Source organism: Bufo gargarizans, chromosome 4, assembly GCF_014858855.1.
Source record: "Bufo gargarizans isolate SCDJY-AF-19 chromosome 4, ASM1485885v1, whole genome shotgun sequence".
NCBI classification, from domain to species: Eukaryota; Metazoa; Chordata; class Amphibia; order Anura; family Bufonidae; genus Bufo; species Bufo gargarizans.
This window is the reverse complement of record NC_058083.1, coordinates 358,229,119-358,248,874: the sequence shown is the minus strand read 5'-3', so window position 1 is coordinate 358,248,874 and position 19,756 is coordinate 358,229,119. Positions and strand designations below refer to the sequence as shown.

General features: G+C 42.2%; 1 protein-coding gene across 3 annotated transcripts in view; it reads right to left on the bottom strand.

Moving 5' to 3' along the window:
- The window catches only part of WDR27 (WD repeat domain 27), a 679,631-nt gene that overhangs the window by 417,908 nt on the left and 241,967 nt on the right, over positions 1-19,756 (bottom strand). For all 3 annotated transcript variants that reach the window (XM_044290035.1, XM_044290036.1, XM_044290037.1), the window contains one exon: positions 14,029-14,107. In XM_044290035.1, coding sequence (XP_044145970.1) covers positions 14,029-14,107 — 79 coding nt within the window. The remainder of the gene's footprint in view (positions 1-14,028; positions 14,108-19,756) is intronic.

The window sequence follows — 19,756 nt, the reverse complement described above, 5'->3', positions numbered from 1 at the left end:
TGCATCAGGGGTTCTTCAAATATGACATGGCAACTTAAAATTATTCGCCCTCCAAAAAACATATGGCGTTTGCAGATTTTGCTGGGCTGTTTTTTTTGACACCATGTCCCATTTGAAGCCCCCCGATGCACCCCTAGAGTAGAAACTCCATAAAAGTGACCCCATTTTAGAAACTACGGGATAGCCGCATGGCAGTGATCGAAAATATACAGGGCGTACATGTATGCCCTGTGTCCTTAAGTACCAGGACACAAGGGCGTACCTGCACGCCTTAAGAGGTTAAAGTTATCACCACATAAAGTGACACATGTCAGATTTGGACTGTGCACTGAGGGCTGGTTTATCCCCCCACAGTGATTAAAACCCAGCTGGACAAGCAGGGAAGCTGTCTTGTGCCGCCCATGTATGAAGAGATGCGCTCCCGCTCGTGGCTTTAGGGGATCCTTAGGCTGCCTATTCATGTCAGTAAAAGGGTGAGGGTTTGACAAAGGGTTAGACACATTGAATAACAGGGGATTTTAAATTAGACTATAGATGAGGTATTTTCTAGTAGGTTATCAAGGGCTAAATCATACTGCAGTAGGGGAGGATAATAGCAGATCAGGTGATTGATACCTGTCAGCATAGTATTACCTACAGTCACCCATAATATGATCACAGGGTGATATGATATGGTCCCCAGAAAAATCATGGTGATATAATGTGGTCCCCAGAATGACTAATAAAAGGTTAATTTAATAGGCGAAAGACCCATTCTAATTCCTTCCTCAAAAGCCTATTGTCTATGTCACCACCTATGGGTGACTGACAGATTTGTTCTATTCCTTGGAAGCTGAGCAGCTTAGAGACCACTGCATGTGAGTCGATGACATGTCTGGCAATCAGGATGTCTCTTATTACGGATATCCCCCAGGTGTTCTCCAATACGTCGTCTAAACTCCCGGATAATTTTTCCAACATATTGAAGGCCGCAGGTGCAAGTGATGAGATAAATCAGTCCTGCATTTTATAAAGGCCCTGATTTCAAATGTTCTTGTGGTGACAGTGCTGGTGAATGTCTTGCTGACTTTCATCGAATTGCATGCAATACACCCACTGCATCTAAAATTCCCTGATATCAGTGGAAAGCCATGTGTGAGGTCGTGTGGATTTCAAAAAGCTATGAACCAGCCTGTCCTTTAAATTATGACCTCCCCGAAATGTTATTGAGGGGGAGTCCTTTACTGAATTTCCAATATCTGGATCCATCTTCAGGATGCTCCAGTGTCGATTGAGATTTTTTCTCACCTCTTGATGGCCAGTGTCGAACATCCCAATAATTCTAATGATATATCTTTATTGTCCTTCATTTTAGGGACCAGTAGGTCTTTCCTATCACAGCACCGGGCATGGTGATAGGCATCATTCAGGACGACGTGCGGATATCCTCTTGATATGAATTTTAATCTTAGATCGTGCGACGCATTTTTGAAATCCAGGCTGTGTGAGCAGTTGCGTCTTACTTTCAAATATTGTACTTTGGGAATACCTTTACTTAAGGCCCAAGGATGCCAACTCTGCCACTGTAGTAGATTATTTGTGGCTGTTGGTTTTCTAAAGACCCTTGTTATGAAGTGTCTATCATTCCCCCTAGTGATATTTAGATAAAGGAATGTGATGTAAAGGAGTCATGATCAATTGTGGAGGTAAAGTACAGTCCCATATCATTGACATTAAGTTGTCATACTCGGGTGCAGCCAGTTGGAGACAATCGAAGTGAGACGCCACAGCGCCACTCGCATCACTCGCCCCCGAGTCAACTCGATAACAGCCTATTCTGAAATATACAGGAGGTAAGACATACTATACCTACAGGTCTATAATCCAAATGAATAACATTATTAACTCTTTATAAAAAAGACTAATATCGCAATTCAAATATAGCAATTTGGAATATTAAGACGCAACCGCCATCTCTGCGACCATATACCTCAACACGAATAACCAACACACTGGACACTAAATATTTGCAAGTGGACCAAAACCTATTATATCTCTTGAGATTTCTTTACATTAATCATGTGTGACCAGGATTATTGTTGACATTTATTACTAAGAAAACTGTATATCCATTTTTTTTTTATTCACAATTTTTTCACTCTCTTACCACTTGTTTCATTTTACTTGTTATATTTATTAGCCTATTTGATTTACATTCATTGGTATAATTATACCAGGAGTATTAATGTGACCTCCTATTGCTGCTATCATTTAACGCTGCGATTGTTATTATCCAGGCTGCTACCATTTTAATCTATTTCAACACCTTATATCTATATTCACTATTGTTTTATAAATAAATCAATTCTATTTGACGCCATAGTGTGAGTGTTCGCTTATCCCCTTTCTAGAACTATAAACAGTGTGAATTACATCTGCGGTGTAAGTCTGGGGGACAACTGAACATATACTGTTCCCCTGACCTTTGATCCCTTCTGCCTATCTCTGAATATAAAGAGGGATTAGCTTTATTTTATATAATCACCTTTAATAAAGGTTTTGTTATTTTCATTTTAACCGTCCTATTAGGCAGTGAACTTACTTTAATTGAAAGAGACAGAAATTACCCTGGATAGTTGTTCTGTGAGATTACTCACTTCAGTAAGTTGCACTTATCATGTAGAGAAAGTTAATACAAGCCACTTACTAATGTATTCTGATTGTCCATATTGCCTCCTTTGCTGGCTGGATTCATTTTTCCATCAAATTATACACTGTTCGTTTCTATGGTTACAACCACACTGCACTCCATCAGTGGTGGTCGTGCTTGCACACTATAGGAAAAAGCGATGGCACATCTGGCAGCCGGGCCATGAGTGTGTACATGGGCTAGTGGATTTTCCTATAGTATGCAAGCATGACCACCACTGACAGACTGCAGGGTGGTCGTAACCATGGAAACGGGCAGTCTATAATGTGATAGAAAAAGGAATCCAGCCAGCAAAGGAGACAATATGGACAATTACAATATATTAGTAAGTGCCTTGCATTAACTTTCTCTACATGATAAATGCCATTTACTGAAGTGAGAACCCCTTTAATTCATCCATGTTTTCTGTTTAGTTTGTGTTGTCCATTACTGGGCTGCCTGCGGCTAGGGTTACTGTAATTTAGGAAACACCAAAAAGAGGAGTTGGTTGGGCTTTGAGAGACAATTTACTCACATTTACTGTTTAGTTTGTGTTGTTGCTGTCAGTAGTTATTAATTTAATTTAACTTTTAGGGAACAACAGGAAGGGATTGGTGTCTTTTTAATTTAGTCAATTTATTTTCAGTTTAATTTATGGTCTTTCCGAGTAGTAGGGAAATATTTTGGGAGAGGCTTTTTGGAGTGCATTTTTTCAGTTAAATTTCATGATTCATTATTTCTTTTAATATAATTCTCTGACAATTAATACCAGAATTTGATCACTATATATATATATATATATATATATATATATATATATATATATATAACTCTACAAAATAACTATAAGACAGTTTATTGTGCAGAAGGCCACATCTGTCTATTCTTCCTCCATATGTACATTTTTTTTAAAAAAAGGGCATTACATTAACCCCTTCTAGACCGCCGGCATACATGTACAGTGGATGTCATGTCTTAATCTAAAAATGACACAAATGCAGGACAACTGCTTTGTTAGCAACAGTCATATGTACAGGAAAATTTATTTTGTTATTTTTTTTACTGTATACTACCCAAAGATAAAAAATTGGAATATATTTAACAAAGTAACAGAGTTATAGTCACATGTTAATACATATTTTACTGTATCTTGTGAAAATGTATAAAAATAAATTTGAAGAAAAAAAAAAATATACAGGTACATCTCAATAAATTAGAATATCATTAAAAAGTTAATTTATTTCAGCAATTCAATTCAAAAAGTGAAACTTTTTACACACAGAGTCATCTATTTCAAGCATTTATTTCTGTGTTGTGAGGGTATTTTTAAGTATTGGTTGGTTCTGTCCCCTTTTATATTAAGGCTACATGCACAAGAACGTATTTTGTTTCCGTGTCCCTTCCGTTTTTTTTGCAAATAGCATGCGGACCCATTCATTTCAATGGGGCTGCAAAAAATGCGGACAGCACACCATGTGCTGTCTGCATCAGTATGGGCTCTTTCACACCTGCGTTCTTTTCTTCCGGCATAGAGTTCTGTCGTCGGGGCTCTATGCCGGAAGAATCCTGATGAGTTTTATCCTAATGCATTCTGAATGGAGAGAAATACGTTCAGGATGCATCAGGATGTCTTCAGTTCCGGACCGAAACGTTTTTTGGCCAGAGAAAATACTGCAGCATGCTGCGCTTTTTGCTCCGGCCAAAAATCCTGAAGACTTGCCGCAAGACCGGATCCGGAATGAATGCCCATTGAAAGGCATTAATCCGGATCCGGCCTTAAGCTAAACGTCGTTTCGGCGCATTGCCGGATCCGACGTTTAGCTTTTTCTGAATGGTTACCATGGCTGCCGGGACGCTAAAGTCCTGGCAGCCATGGTAAAGTGTAGTGGGGAGCAGCATACTTACCGTCCGTGCGGCTCCCGGGGCGCTTCAGAGTGACGTCAGGGCGCCCCAAGCGCATGGATCACGTGATCGCATGGCACGTCATCCATGCGCATGGGGCGCTCTGACGTCATTCTGGAGCGCCCCGGGAGCTGCACGGACTGTAAGTATACCGCTCCCCGCTCCTACTATGGCAACCAGGACTTTTATAGCGTGCTGGCTGCCATAGTAACACTGAAAGCATTTTGAAGACGGATCCGTCTTCAACTGCTTTCAGTTCACTTGCGTTTTTCCGGATCCGGCGTGTAATTCCGGCAAGTGGAGTACACGCCGGATTCAGACAACGCAAGTGTGAAAGAGGCCTAAGTCCTGTTCTGTAGCCTCAAAAAATGGAACATGTCCTATTCTTGTCCGTTTTAGGCATTGTTACAATGGATCCGCATAAAAAAAGAAACGGATGCATACGGATGTCGTCCGTTTTTGTTAGTTTTTTTTTTTTTTTGCAGATCCGCAAAACACATACAGTCATGTGCATGTAGCCTTAGTCACACATCAGTGTCTTGTCAGTGATTTCCATCAGTGATTGTGAACCATAACCAGGAATGGAGCCTTCACAGACATAAGGGATAAGGGAAAGATCTGCACATATTGTTTGTTTAGAGCCGCACCTGGTTTTGGCTCAAAATCATTGAAGGAAATCACTGGACAACTGTCAAGTCAGCAGTCTTCCCCATGATTGTGTAGTCTACTGAACCACTGAGGGACCATTTAAAAAGGTTAAGGAAACCTGAGCTGAGCTCAGGCAGAACAATTAGGTAGTAAACCTGGATGACTTTAGGCATGTGCTAATATCAGCTGAAGCTAACAGTCGTTGTCAATTCTTTCTATGTGCCTCCTTTTTCGTAAAAAATGAACTTTTATTTTATGCAAATGAGCCTCTAGAAGCAAAGGGGGTGTTGCCCTACTCCTAGAGACTCAGTTCTCCCTCCTCTCGCTGCACCTTCATCAAGGGGGAGAAAAGAGCCTGCAGGAGTAGGGAAAACATCCCCAGTGCTCTTAGAGGCTCATTTGCATAAAATAAAAGTTCATTTTTCACAAAAAAAGGAGGCACATAGAAAGGAGGGACAAATATTGTTAGCTTCAGTTGAAATTATCACATCTAAAGCCAGCCAGCTTAACCAACTTACTGTTCTGTCCGAGCTCAGGCTGGGAAAATGTACTTAACTGTTCTGTCCGAGCTGAGCTCTGGCAGGGGGAGGGCTGGGTTAGCTGCTGATATATCCTGAATGGTAGCAGCTAAAGGTAAGAGTGAAAAAAATAATAAAAATACAGTACAGACCAAAAGTTTGGACACACCTTCTCATTCAAAGAGTTTTCTTTATTTTCATGACTATGAAAATTGTAGATTCACACTGAAGGCATCAAAACTATGAATTAACACATGTGGAATTATATACTTATCAAAAAAGTATGAAACAACTGAAAATATGTCATATTCTAGGTTCTTCAAAGTAGCCACCTTTTGCTTTGAGTACTGCTTTGCACACTCTTGGCATTCTCTTGATGGGCTTCAAGAGGTAGTCACCTGAAATGGTCTTCACTTCACAGGTGTGCCCTGTCAGGTTTAATAAGTGGGATTTCTTGCCTTATAAATGGGGTTGGGACCATCAGTTGCGTTGTGGAGAAGTCAGGTGGATACACAGCTGATAGTCCTACTGAATAGACTGTTAGAATTTGTATTATGGCAAGAAAAAAGCAGCTAAGTAAAGAAAAACGAGTGTCCATCATTACTTTAAGAAATGAAGGTCAGTCAGTCCGAAAAATTGGGAAAACTTTGAAAGTGTCCCCAAGTGCAGTCACAAAAACCATCAAGCGCTACAAAGAAACTGGCTCACATGCGGACCGCCCCAGGAAAGGAAGACCAAGAGTCACGTCTGCTGCGGAGGATAAGTTCATCCGAGTCACTAGCCTCAGAAATCGCAGGTTAACAGCAGCTCAGGTTAGAGACCAGGTCAATGCCACACAGAGTTCTAGCAGCAGACACATCTCTAGAACAACTGTTAAGAGGAGACTGTGTGAATCAGGCCTTCATGGTAGAATATCTGCTAGGAAACCACTGCTAAGGACAGGCAACAAGCAGAAGAGAATTGTTTGGGCTAAAGAACACAAGGAATGGACATTAGACCAGTGGAAATCTGTGCTTTGGTCTGATAAGTCCAAATTTGAGATCTTTGGTTCCAACCACCGTGTCTTTGTGCAACGCAGAAAAGGTGAACGGATGGACTCTACATGCCTGGTTCCACCATGAAGCATGGAGGAGGAGGTGTGATGGTATGGGGTGCTTTGCTGGTGACACTGTTGGGGATTTATTCAAAATTGAAGGCATACTGAACCAGCATGGCTACCACAGCATTTTGCAGCGGCATGCTATTCCATCCGGTATGCGTTTAGTTGGACCATCATTTATTTTTCAACAGGACAATGGCCCCAAACACACCTCCAGGCTGTGTAAGGGCTATTTGACCATGAAGGAGAGTGATGGGATGCTGCGCCAGATGACCTGGCCTCCACAGTCACCGGACCTGAACCCAATCGAGATGGTTTGGAGTGAGCTGGACTGCAGAGTGAAGGCAAAAAGGCCAACAAGTGCTAAGCATCTCTGGGAACTCCTTCAAGACTGTTGGAAGACCATTTCAGGTGACTACCTCTTGAAACTCATCAAGAGAATGCCAAGAGTGTGCAAAGCAGTAAACAAAGCAAAAGGTGGCTACTTTGAAGAACCTAGAATATTACATATTTTCAGTTGTTTCACACTTTTTTGTTATGTATATAATTCCACATGTGTTAATTCATAGTTTTGATGCCTTCAGTGTGAATCTACAATTTTCATAGTCATGAAAATAAAGAAAACTCTTGAACGAGAAGGGGTGTCCAAACTTTTGGTCTGTACTGTATATAGAAATGTGACATTATCATCATTGTACGGACTCACATAATTAATGTTTTTTTATCTTTCCCACTAAAAATTAAATAGTAAAAGTTACTTAGGTAGGCAGGGTAAGCAGACGCAGTATAGAGGCAAAACAAGTAAATCAAAATGTCAGTGTTTATTCACACAAAAGGCAAAAGAAAAACAACTCATAACAGTCTTGGTGTTAATTCACACAATAAAAAGTCCATAGAACAGACTTGTCACCTTGCTAGCTGTTTTATCCCTGGCAGTCAACAGCAGGCATTAGGGGCCTGTTTCCCAGCGTGCAACCCTCATGCGGCTCTGACCCTTCCAGCACAGCACCATGCTTCAGATCCCAAGACAGAGACTCAGATTCTAAGCCCTGCTGCCTATTTAAAGGGTTTCTACCACTTAGGTGTCACATATTTAGCTGTCAGACACTAGCGATCCGCTAGTGTCTGCTCTGCCCAACCATCCTAATATAATTGCTTTTGGGGCGGTGGTTTGGCTAAAAAAACTACTTTTATTAATATGCTAATGAGCCTCTAGGTGCTATGGGGGCGTCATTAGCACCGAGAGGCTCCGTCTACCTTTAGAAACTGCCGCCCCCAGCGCGTCCCTCCAGCCCGCCCATCTCCTCCTGAATGCAATCCTCCTTGTGAGCGCCTGTATTCGGCGCATGCGCAGTAAATGTCTGACAGCTTCCCTGCTCAGACATCTCCACTGCGCCTGTTCCTCGGAGCACTATGGCGTCATCGCGCAGGCGCAGTGGAGATGTCTGAGCAAGGAAGCGGTCAGACATTCACTGCGCATGCGCAGAATACATTCGAGGATCGCATTCAGGAGGAGATGGGCGGGCTGGAGGGACACGCTCGGCGGCGGCAGTTTCTGAAGGTAGACGGAGCCTCTAGGTGCTAATGACGCCCCCATAGCACCTAGAGGCTCATTAGCATATTAATAAAAGTAGTTTTTTTAGCCAAACCACCGCCCCAAAAGCAATTATATTAGGATGGTTGGGCAGAGCAGACACTAGCGGATCGCTAGTGTCTGACAGCTAAATATGTGACACCTAAGTGGTAGAAACCCTTTAAAGGACAGCTAGGTGCTGCCAAAACCCGGACCAGCACTTAAACTCCAGTCCGGTATTTGATCTCACCTGGCTGGAAATCAGCCCAGCCACCCATGTTGGCAAGAAAATACCTGCCTTCCCAAACAAAACCCCTTGCTATATAAGTTATGACTGTTAGAACAATGGGGGGAAATATTATTGGTCCTTAAAGCTAAAATTAATTATGTCACTAAGGGGTGCAATTGTGTCCCTTGAGTTGGGCGCTACCAAGATTTACTGAAGACACACATTAAATCCACTCTGTGTCAAAATTAATCTCTGCTATTAAGTGGTTTATATGGGAGATCCCCATTACACTGTCTATGGACCGAAACCGTGAGATGGTTCGGGGTACACTACATTCACGTGTGGTGTCCCCCTTACCTGACCACAATTTTGGAGGGGTTGATCCACCCGGGAGGTTGGATCCCTTTCCGATTGTCCCGGACAGTGAGGTCGACACAATGATAAGTGCCTTGTCTGAAACAGACGATACCTTTAAGTAATGTCACATTATGCGCGTGCATCAGCTCTTACACAGTAACATCATGAAGCTAGGTTGCTAGCGATGTAGTGGAGCTGAGCTGCGTGCGCATATTGGAGGCAGAGGTCTGTCTTTGACATCATGTGGTACTTGCAGTATTAGTTAAAAGTGCTTTTTTTTGGCCAGTATTCACATGGACACGCGATTTTGTCGGACATAGTCAAACGCTTTTTTTCTTCCTTAGTCTCCGTGGTGTATGATTTTAATTATCGATATACTATTTATCCTTTTTGTGCTTTCATTCACTGTATTTATGCACATATGCACCTTGTTAAATGCACTATTCAAATGTTAAGCGTTTGGATGCAATACTAATGGGCATAGCTCTGTGTATTCAATAGTAGGATACTTTGCATATGTAATTGTTCACATGACCTAATTAGGTTAATTATTTTCACATGACAAGTAGTCACATGTTTTTGATCTGCAAGTTCACTGGTCACTTGATTTTTGAGAGTGCTATGTACTTTCACACTAGCGTTCGGCTGTCCGCTCGTGAGCTCCGTTTGAAGGGGCTCACGAGCGGCCCCGAACGCTTCCGTCCAGCCCTGATGCAGTCTGAATGGATGCGGATCCGCTCAGACTGCATCAGTCTGGCGGCGTTCAGCCTCCGCTCCGCTCAGCAGGCGGACACCTGAACGCTGCTTGCAGCATTCGGGTGTCCGCCTGGCCGTGCGGATCCGTCCAGACTTACAATGTAAGTCAATGGGGACGGATCCGTTTGAAGATGCCACAATATGGCTCAATCTTCAAGCGGATCCGTCCCCCATTGACTTTCAATGTAAAAGTCTGGACGGATCCGCTCAGGCTAATTTCACACTTATGCAAATTTGTTCCTGGCTCAGTGGGAACAAACTGCTATTGATCCACATCGTGGGGGCGACCTGGTGCTCTGGCTTCGTTATATAGACGATGTGATTTTAATTTGGAAAGGAAGTGAGGAAGTTTTACATTCGTTTATTACTACACTAAATAGAAATGATTTTAATCTTGTATTCACTGCCAATGTGGGTTCTGTGGACACGGAGTTTCTTGATTTATCAATAACGAAAGAAGAGAATAAATATATATGTAAAACATATCAGAAACCATCCACAAAAAATTCATTTATTTTGCATTCAAGCTGTCATTTGCCTAGTTGGCTACTCAATGTCCCATTCGGACAGTTCCGAAGACTTAAACGGAACTGTACCGAAGACGAGCAATTTGATAAAGAAGCCTCCGCTATGAAAAAGAATTTCATGACAAAACAATACCCAAGCTTGATATTAGAGGATGCCCTGGAAAAAGTGAAAAAGATACCTAGGAATACCCTCCTAACAAATAAGGTTGTTCAAAAAACTCAACAGGAACCTCAATTTAGGATTATACTCCCTTTTAACACACAATATAGAAACATCAAAGAAATAATAAAAAAACATTGGCACCATCTATTACAAGACAAAACATTGGGGACCCTTGTACCGGTGAGACCTCAGATCACCTTTACAAGAGCTCCCAATTTGGGGATTAAAGTGGCCCCATCTATTAAGAATAGAACAACGAAAACATCAGGAGCCAACAATTGGATGAGCCTGGATGGTTTCTATAGATGTGAACCAAAAGGACTTTGAAGGTGAGGATCTCCGAACATGTGTCCAACATAAAAAAAGGGTATCTGAAACATTCGCTTTCAAAACATTTTAAGGAGGCACATAATCAAGATCCGACGGGATTAACCTTCATGGCCCTGGAAAAGATAGAGACACACTGGAGAGGAGGGAAACACATTGAAAAAATGTCCAGGGCAGAATCCCGATTTATATACGAGTTCGGAAGTCTATTACCCACAGGCTTGAATGCAGAACTAGAAATCTTTGGTTTCCTCTAGATTATGGGGGGTGTGCCCTCCATCCAATGGGAGATCAGGTGTTTGGCCATTGAGTGGCACTCTGATTTCCCCTCGGAGGCGGGCCCACCCTCTTTTTCTACAATAACAACAGAAAGAATAAGAACAAGAATTAGAAATAAGACATTTGGAATATTGTAGAATACTCCGTCTCTGGGGTATCCTCTATTGGCAGTGATTTTATATTTTACATATTTTTATGTGGTTGTCTTTTCAAAGCATTATACATTATATATTATTTTGGATAATTCTGTAATTAAATTAATTCTGTACTAAATCAATTTTACATCGCAGATGGTTGTATTGAATGTGATTTGCAAAATATACATAGATATTAGGGATATATATCTATATTTATATGTGTATATACATTGTCACATTATTTTATATATTTTTTAGCACATATTTTAAAGTCTGATGAGATAGTAATATTATAGAGAAATCGCAAACAGATGGGAACAAAAGACGCAGTAAGTTATTAAAAACCGCATATAAAATGCATAATGATTCAGATAATTGAATAAAGCGGATTTTCGTCCAGATTTTCATTAATGCCAGGTGAACTATAAAAGGAAGTGACATTTGAATGGGGGTTGAGCCACTGAGGAAGGGGAGAGAGGTCCCTGAAACGTGTCTGGCAGAGTTCACCCCCATACACAAAGATCCGGACCTAGTGCACAGGACTAAAGGACCAAATTTAACTTTGGAGCACTCCGTACAAAGTTATCGGCACGTAAGACCAGACTAAGCAGCAAATCCCGCGAGACACGTACCACGTGACGCGGAAGTCTCGGTCGAGGACGCTAAGCAGGAAGACGCCGGCAGTGAGTAGCAAGTCCCGCGAGACACGTACCACGTGACGCGGAAGGCTAGGCCGAGGACGCCAAGCAAGAAGACGCCGGCAGTGAATGGTGAGTGGAAATTTCAGTGGCGTCCCCGATATCATAGGGGAAATTACCATCATACGCCCTACCATCAAAACCACACACAATCACTACACCAGACCAACAAATCAAGGTCCTGCATCGGACTATATTGTTCGGCCACGCCATCCCTGATACAGGGAGGATTACCTAAGACACACAGAGTCATTGTATGAAACGGACATTTATTTCAACTTCTCCAGTCCTATACCTGGACACATACCTCGATAACGTATTGTGCTACTATAAGCCAAATTTGTTAGAAGATTAGATATCTGCACATCACGTGCAGCCTGCACCAGTGTGCAAACCATCTGCGATTTTTGCACAGGATTTAATTATATTTTATTACCGTATTTTATTATTGTATTTTATTTTATCTTCATGTGTGTTTTTAGTGCATATTAATATTGCTGTAATAAATTGCTACTGTTTGTGTGAACCCACATATCTGAGTGCCAGTCTTACATTTTTAATTTCACACTTAGCTTTTTTTTGCCAATTTAATGCAGACGGATCCGTTCTGAACGGAGCCTCCGTCTGCATTAATATGAGCGGATCCGTTCAGAACGGATCCGATCGAACGCTAGTGTGAAAGTAGCCTAAGATAGGCACAAGCTTGTGTTTCTTTGCTTGAGAAAGGCTCAGTTGTGAGCTGAAACGTTGCTGCTATTTTTTCACATGGGTGAATAAAGATATCTATTCTTTTCAAGTCTTGGAGTGCGGTCCCATTTCTGCATATATATATATATATATATATATATATATATATGTATATATATATATATATATATATATATATATGTATATACACACACACACAGTATATACAGTGTGTGTATGTGTATATATATATACATATATATATATATATATTAGTGTTTTTTTTTTGGTTTTTTTTTTGCATTTATTTTATTTATAAATTCTTGCTTCATAGATGGGGATGACTGAGGTTAGTTGGCTCCATAGAACGCCTCAGACACTTAGCATCTACTCTAATTTCTGGTTGGAAGGAAAAGAGGAGTTTTATACACTCTAAAAAATTTACAAGTGCAGGAGTCTACCACATTCTCCATGAGAACATTAGGGACAGAATTGACCACTATTCATCAGCCACGGTCCCAATGTCTCTCTCCCAGTCATGCATATTAAATAAGAGCAATTTCTAGGCATCTGCAAAAAAAAAACTGATTATATAAAAATGGAAATCGGCCATGATGTATACCCTAAAGATGTTAGGCTACTTTCACACTCGCGTTTGGTGCGGATCCGTCTTGTATCTGCACGGAAGATACGCAGCAATAATTCAAACGCTTGGATCATTTAATAACGGACCCGTGTGCATTATTCATAAAAAAAAAAGTAAAAGTCTAAGTCAAAACGGATCTGTCTTGACATCTAAAGTCAATAGGGGACGGATCCGTTTTCAATTGTACCATATTGTGTCAGTGAAAAACGGATCCGTCCCCATTGACTTACATTGTAAGTCTAGACGGATCCGTTAGGCTCGCATAGTCAGACGGTCACCAAAACACTGCAAGCTGCGTTTTAGTGACTGTCTAAAAAACTCAACGGAGACAAACGCAGCCAAATTGATGCATTCTAAACGGATCCTTATCCATTAAGAATGCATTGGGGCTGAACTGATAAGTTTTGGGCCGCTTGTGAGAGCCCTGAAATGGATCTCACAAGCGGACCCAGAAACCCCGGTGTGAAAGTAGCCTTACAGTATTGAACATTGCACCTGTCTGTATCACCAGAATATCATACCTTGTAAAAACAGTGGTGAGGTAACTAATATTTCTCCAAGCATCAAATACTCAAAAATGAGCAAATTCTGGCAAATTACAATTTAGTCATAAAGGACTGTACTCGGTATAACCTTTGATGCCTCTCAATTATTTTAACTTATACCATTATTGTTGAAGCTCTGGCTCTTCCCATATGAAGTCTATAGTTTCTAAAATAGGATTTATTTCTACTGGCTGTATGGGAGTCAGTACTTTACATTTCTGTGCTACAGGCATATATTTATTAATGGTGTACAATTGAGATCTAGTTACCTGGGTGCTGCGCTGTAACCAGATGACTTGATTTTACTGTGGAAAACAAGTGGTTGGTCCTTTACTTTGCCTTGCGGCCCTGCATGGAACAAGTAAAATATATAAATTAAATAATGAAATTAAATTACCGAATGGCACTGAGCTGTAATATCGGGCACAACCACAACTAATGCTGCATTTAGACTTAGACTGCCCAACTGTCAGGCAGATTACTGGGAAGGACCGCTCATTCCTGATAACCTGCCCGTGTAAAGGCGCCGCACATCATGTGTAAATGTGACACAGATCACCTAGTGAATTAGGAAAACACTTGTTCATCGGGTGAAATAATCTAAGGTGTCGACACCTCAACCATCATTTTTGGATCATGTAGTCTAAACAGGACACTGCTGCGCAGAAACAATACATTTCTAGCGATGGCGTTAGTCATCTCTCGTCCTCATTCAGTGGAGGTGATCATTGTATGTAAATTGAGGAGCAGCCAATTGTCAGGACAGAACGCTTCCTTCCTGACAACTGTATGCTCATCGGTGCGGTGTAAATGCACCTTAACCCCTTCAAGACCCTGCCATTTTTCACCTTAACGACCAGGCCATTTTTAGCAAATCTGACATGTGTCACTTTATGTGGTGATAACTTTAAAATGCTTTTACTTATCCAGGCCATTCTGTGATTGTTTTCTTGTCACATATTGTACTTCATGACAGTGGTAAAATTGAGTCAAAATATTTCAGTTTTATTTATTAAAAAAATACCAAATTTACAATTGTTTTTGAATAATTAGCAAATTCCAATTACTCTACTTTTATAATAGACAGTAATACCTCCAAAAATAGTTATTACTTTCCATTCCCCATATGTCTACTTTATGTTTCGATCATTTTGAAAATGGCATTTAATTATTTTGGGACGTTAGAAGGCTTAGAAGTTTAGAAGCATTTCTAACAGTTCAGTTATGAAGTCACTTTGTGGGGCTCACATATTAGAAACCACCCATAATTAACCCCATTTTAGAAACTACACCCCTCAAGTTATTCAAAACTGATTTTAAAAACTTTGTTAACCCTTTAGGTGCCCCACGAGAATTAAAGTAAAATGGGAATGACATTTCAAAATTTCACTTTTTTTTTTAGCAGATTTTAAATTTTTATCAATTTTTTCTGCAACACATCAATGGTTAACAGCCAAACAAATCTCAAAATCTATTACTCCGAATCTGGAGTTTACAGAAACGCCCCATTATGTGCTCAAAAACTGATGTATGGGAGCACAGAAGGCTTCAGAGTGGAAGGAGCACCATATGGCTTTAGGAGAGCGGATTTAGCTGGAAAGGCAATTGAAGACACATATGAAGACACCCTGAGATGGCTCTACAGTGGAAACCTCCAAAAAGTGAACCCATTTTGGAAACTACACCCTTCAAGGAATCTTTCAAGGTGTGTAGTGAGCACTTTGACCTCAAAGATGTTTCCTAGAATTAGAATTTTTTTCACAAAAAAGTTGCTTTACACCCACATTTTTCACTTTCCCAAAGGGTAACAGGACAAAATGCACCCCACATTTTGTTCCCCATTTCCCCCGAATACGGAAAAACCCCATATGTGCTCAAAAAATATGGGCGCACAGCATGACTCTAGAGTCAAACAGCAAAATATGGATTTTGCTGACCTGAATTGGAAGGCATTGATTTTAGGTGCAATGTTGCATTTAAAAGATTCCCAAGGTCCCCAGAAATTCAAAACCCCAATAAGTGACCCCATTTTGGAAAGAGCACCCCCGTACGAACATTTTAGGGCACTTTTGACCTAACATAAATTAATATGCAGTGGTTGGTGAAAAGTGGATCTGGAAAACTACAGGGTACATTATGGATGAAATTAAATTAATACTCCATGGATCAGTAATAGATTTTAAAACACTCCTGCACGCACAGGCCAGGTTTTTCAGGGCAGGTTTCACAGTGGTAAATGGTATCTTCGCTTATCCCCCTTTTGGAACACACCCTGCATCTTTTTTGGGTCCTTCCCTTTCTTGCTGTCTGGGGGACTTGACCTGGAAAATGTTGCCCTGGTACAACACAGGCACCATGAGTTACTGAAGTACTGGGACCCTCCCCAGCCTGGCTTTGAAAAATTAGGGCCTTGATAACCACCTCTTGGAACTGAAAGAAAGTTCCTGTGTGGCCTGCAGATTGAAATAGCACATAGACACGTTGCACATTGCCATGTGTACAATGTGTATGGCCAGCTTTTTGTACCACAACTTTCGTTTTTCGTGTAGCACTGTAGGGCTTCAGAAGTTGATCTGAAATATCCACCCCTTCCATGTGCCTGTTGTAGTCCAGGATACAAACTGGTTTGGAGATAATGGTTGCGGTACCTTGTACAGGAGCAGGGGAGCTGGTGTTAGTGTGAATGATGGCCAGTACAAGGACGTCCCTCTTGTCCTTGTACTTAAAGGGAACCTGTCACCGGTTTTATGGTGTCCTAACTAAGGGCAACATAAATAAGTGACTGATTCTCTTAGCAAAATGCTGAGTCACTTTCTTTAATTGACCCAGTCAATCTGCCAACATATTGTATTGAAAAGCTCCAGCTGATAATGATGAGTCATGAATATTTATAAGCTCCTGACTCTCCCTGCCCACCTGCTGCTGAATGACATCTTTTTTTCCATATGAATCAGCAGCAGGTGGGCAGGGGAGTGGCTATAGCTCTGAATTAAATATAAGCTGGACTCAAAGACATCACGCTGTACTCAAATCAGCTCATTAGCATGCGGCATCTTTGTGTGTATATTATGAGGTAACCATCTGTCACACCAGTAAGTGAATACATCTAAGGTACTTTTTAGTAGATAACACAGTACGTCTGGCAGTTAGGGACATGAATAGGGGTATGCTGGTATAATAGTTATCCACATAGAGGTGGTAACCCTTATCCAGCAGTGGGTGCAGTAAGTCCCACACGATCTTCCACTAACTCCTCGGATGGGGGGGCATTCTGGGGGTTCTATCCGGGAATCTTTCCCTTCGTAAATGCGGAACTTGTAGGTGTACCAGGAGGCTACTCTCACAAAGTTTGTATATCTTTATGCAATACCTTGCCCGTTTTCTAGGCAGGTACTGGCGGAATCTAATCCTCCTTTTGAAAAGTAACAGGGACTCATCTACACAGACATTTTTATCTGGGTTGTACACCTCAGCAAACTTGGTGTTAAAGTGGTCAATGACAGGCCTAACCTTGAACAGACGGTCAAATGTTGGGTCATTTTGGGGTGGGCACTGTGCATTGTCGTTGTAGTGTAGGAATTTCCAAATTGACTCAAATCGCTTCCAGGTCATGGTCTGACTGTAAATTGGACTCTGGTAGAAAATGTCCGAACTCAAATATTGTTTAACGCAGGGGCGTGGAAATCGTATCACCCGACGCCCGGGACATGCAGTTCCGAGCGCTGGGCAGGTAGTTTGTTCAGTAGCTTAGCCCTACTGCGGGCAAGTAGTGATGTCCGGTTCATGAACGAATCATTCTTTTGAATTGATTCATTTCACTGAACCGGAGGAGTCGATTCATTTGACTGTACTGATCCATTTGAAACAGATCAGTCAGATAGCATAGCAATAGAGACGCTGGCATCAGGGAGGAGTGTAATCTGATCCTAGAGTGGAAGCCAGCCCTTCCCCTCCCCGTCCTGCTACCAATCAGAGCTAAGGCACAAGCACTGAGTCACACACAGTACAGGGAGTCGCACACTGAGTCTAAGGCCTCATGCACACGGCCGTGTTCCACGGCCGAGAGCGGACCGTGGAAACCCATCCGGGATTCCTTCTGACAGCATGAGCGCACGGCGTCATTGGTTGCTATGATGCCGTGCGTTTTATGTAGCCGCTGTTGTACAGTAATACACTATACCAGTGTATTACTGTCCAGCAGCGGCTGCATGAAGCGCACGGTGTCATAGCAACCAATGACGCCGTGCGCTCATGCTGTCAGGAGGAATCCCGGCCGGGTTTCCACGGTCCGCTGTCGGCCGCGGAACATGGCCGTGTGCATGAGGCCTAAGGCTCCATTCACACGTCCGCAATTCCGTTCCGCATTTTGCGGAACGGAATTGCAGACCCATTCATTCCTATGGGACAGCACGATGTGCTGCCCGAACACGGAATTCCGTTCCTGAAAAAAATAGAACATGTCCTATTCTATAGTGCGAAACAAATTGTGGACGTGTGAATGGACCCGAAGTAGGATAATTCGATTTTAAGGCCGAATGCACACGGCCGTGTTCCGCGGCCGAGAGCGGTCCGTGGTATGCCAGGCTGGATTCCTGTTCAGAGCAGGAGCGCACGGCGTCATTGGTTGCTATGACGCCGTGCGCTTCATGCTGCCGCTGGACTACAGTAATACACTATACGAGTTTATTACAGTAGTCCAGCGGCGGCATGAAGCGCACGGCGTCATAGCAATCAATGACGCCGTGCACTCCTGCTCTGAACAGGAATCCAGCCTGGCATACCACGGACCGCTCTCGGCCGCGGAACACGGCCGTGTGCATTCGGCCTTAGAATCGAATGATCCTACTTCGGGTCCATTCACACGTCCGCAATTCATTCCGCATTTTGCGGAATGGAATTACGGACTAATTCATTTCTATAGGGCCGAATAATGTGCGGCCCGGCTTCGGAAATGCTGACCCGCATATATAACTACACGGGAATAAGTAAACTGAGCAGATATCTGTGCGTGCAAAAATCTGCACTAACACTACCTAAAATTGATTTCTATTTAACACTATATGTATTTTTTTAAACCCAAAAAGAAAAAAAAAAATGAAAACTGAGCAGAAAAGTGACTAGCAAAAATTTAATAAAAATAGTACTCAGGGCTGCAGAACGCACGCAAGCTGACGTTTGGTGCATCCGTGCAGACACTGTAGTATAAAAAATTTCTGCAGATACAAAAAAAAAAAAAGAACACTATCTAAAAATCTACTTATATATAAAAGATTCTATTACTTAAATTTTTTTATAAATAAATACACAGATGAAAAGAATAAAATTCTGCACCCAAAATATGAGCCAAGGTGCTGAACAGTGGTTTACGGACTGATCAGCGCTTGGAGGTCACAGCTCGCATGCAGAAAAAGTGGGGGGAACGGACAGGGACAGGGATGGAGGGTGGTTTAGGGATCTGGAACAGCTGCAAATGAAAAAAATAAATAAATCAGTGCAGCAATTCCAAATGTTGTTCTTCTTTCAGCAGGAAAAGCATGGAGAAGCACAGAACCTCTCTGCATGCAGTCACCAGCTTGAATGGAGGTTCAGCCCTTTCCTGTGCAGCTATTGCGCTATTATTGGTTGGAGCGTTGTTCCAGACAATCGCAGAGCTGGAAGAAGACGCCAAACACTGGAGTCCCCTGCCTGAGCTCAGAGGATACCCCCCCCCCCCCTGCGCAGCTTCCTTCTGCTTCTGGCGTTACGATGTGCCTGTCTTCATTGGCCGTCCAATCGCACCACTTGGAGCTGCGGGGGTAGGCGGAAAAACACCATGCTGCCCTTACCCGGCATGGGTGCCTGCCGTTAAGAGCAGCCATGGTGCCCCGATTCCCCCGCAATCTCCTGCCCCAGCACCCGGCGGACCTTGCTACATATGGTGCGGGTCCTTAATGGGTTAAGCATGATTTTTTTGTGCCTGCTAAACAATGAAGGAGACACATCAATGGCCAGCGTGCC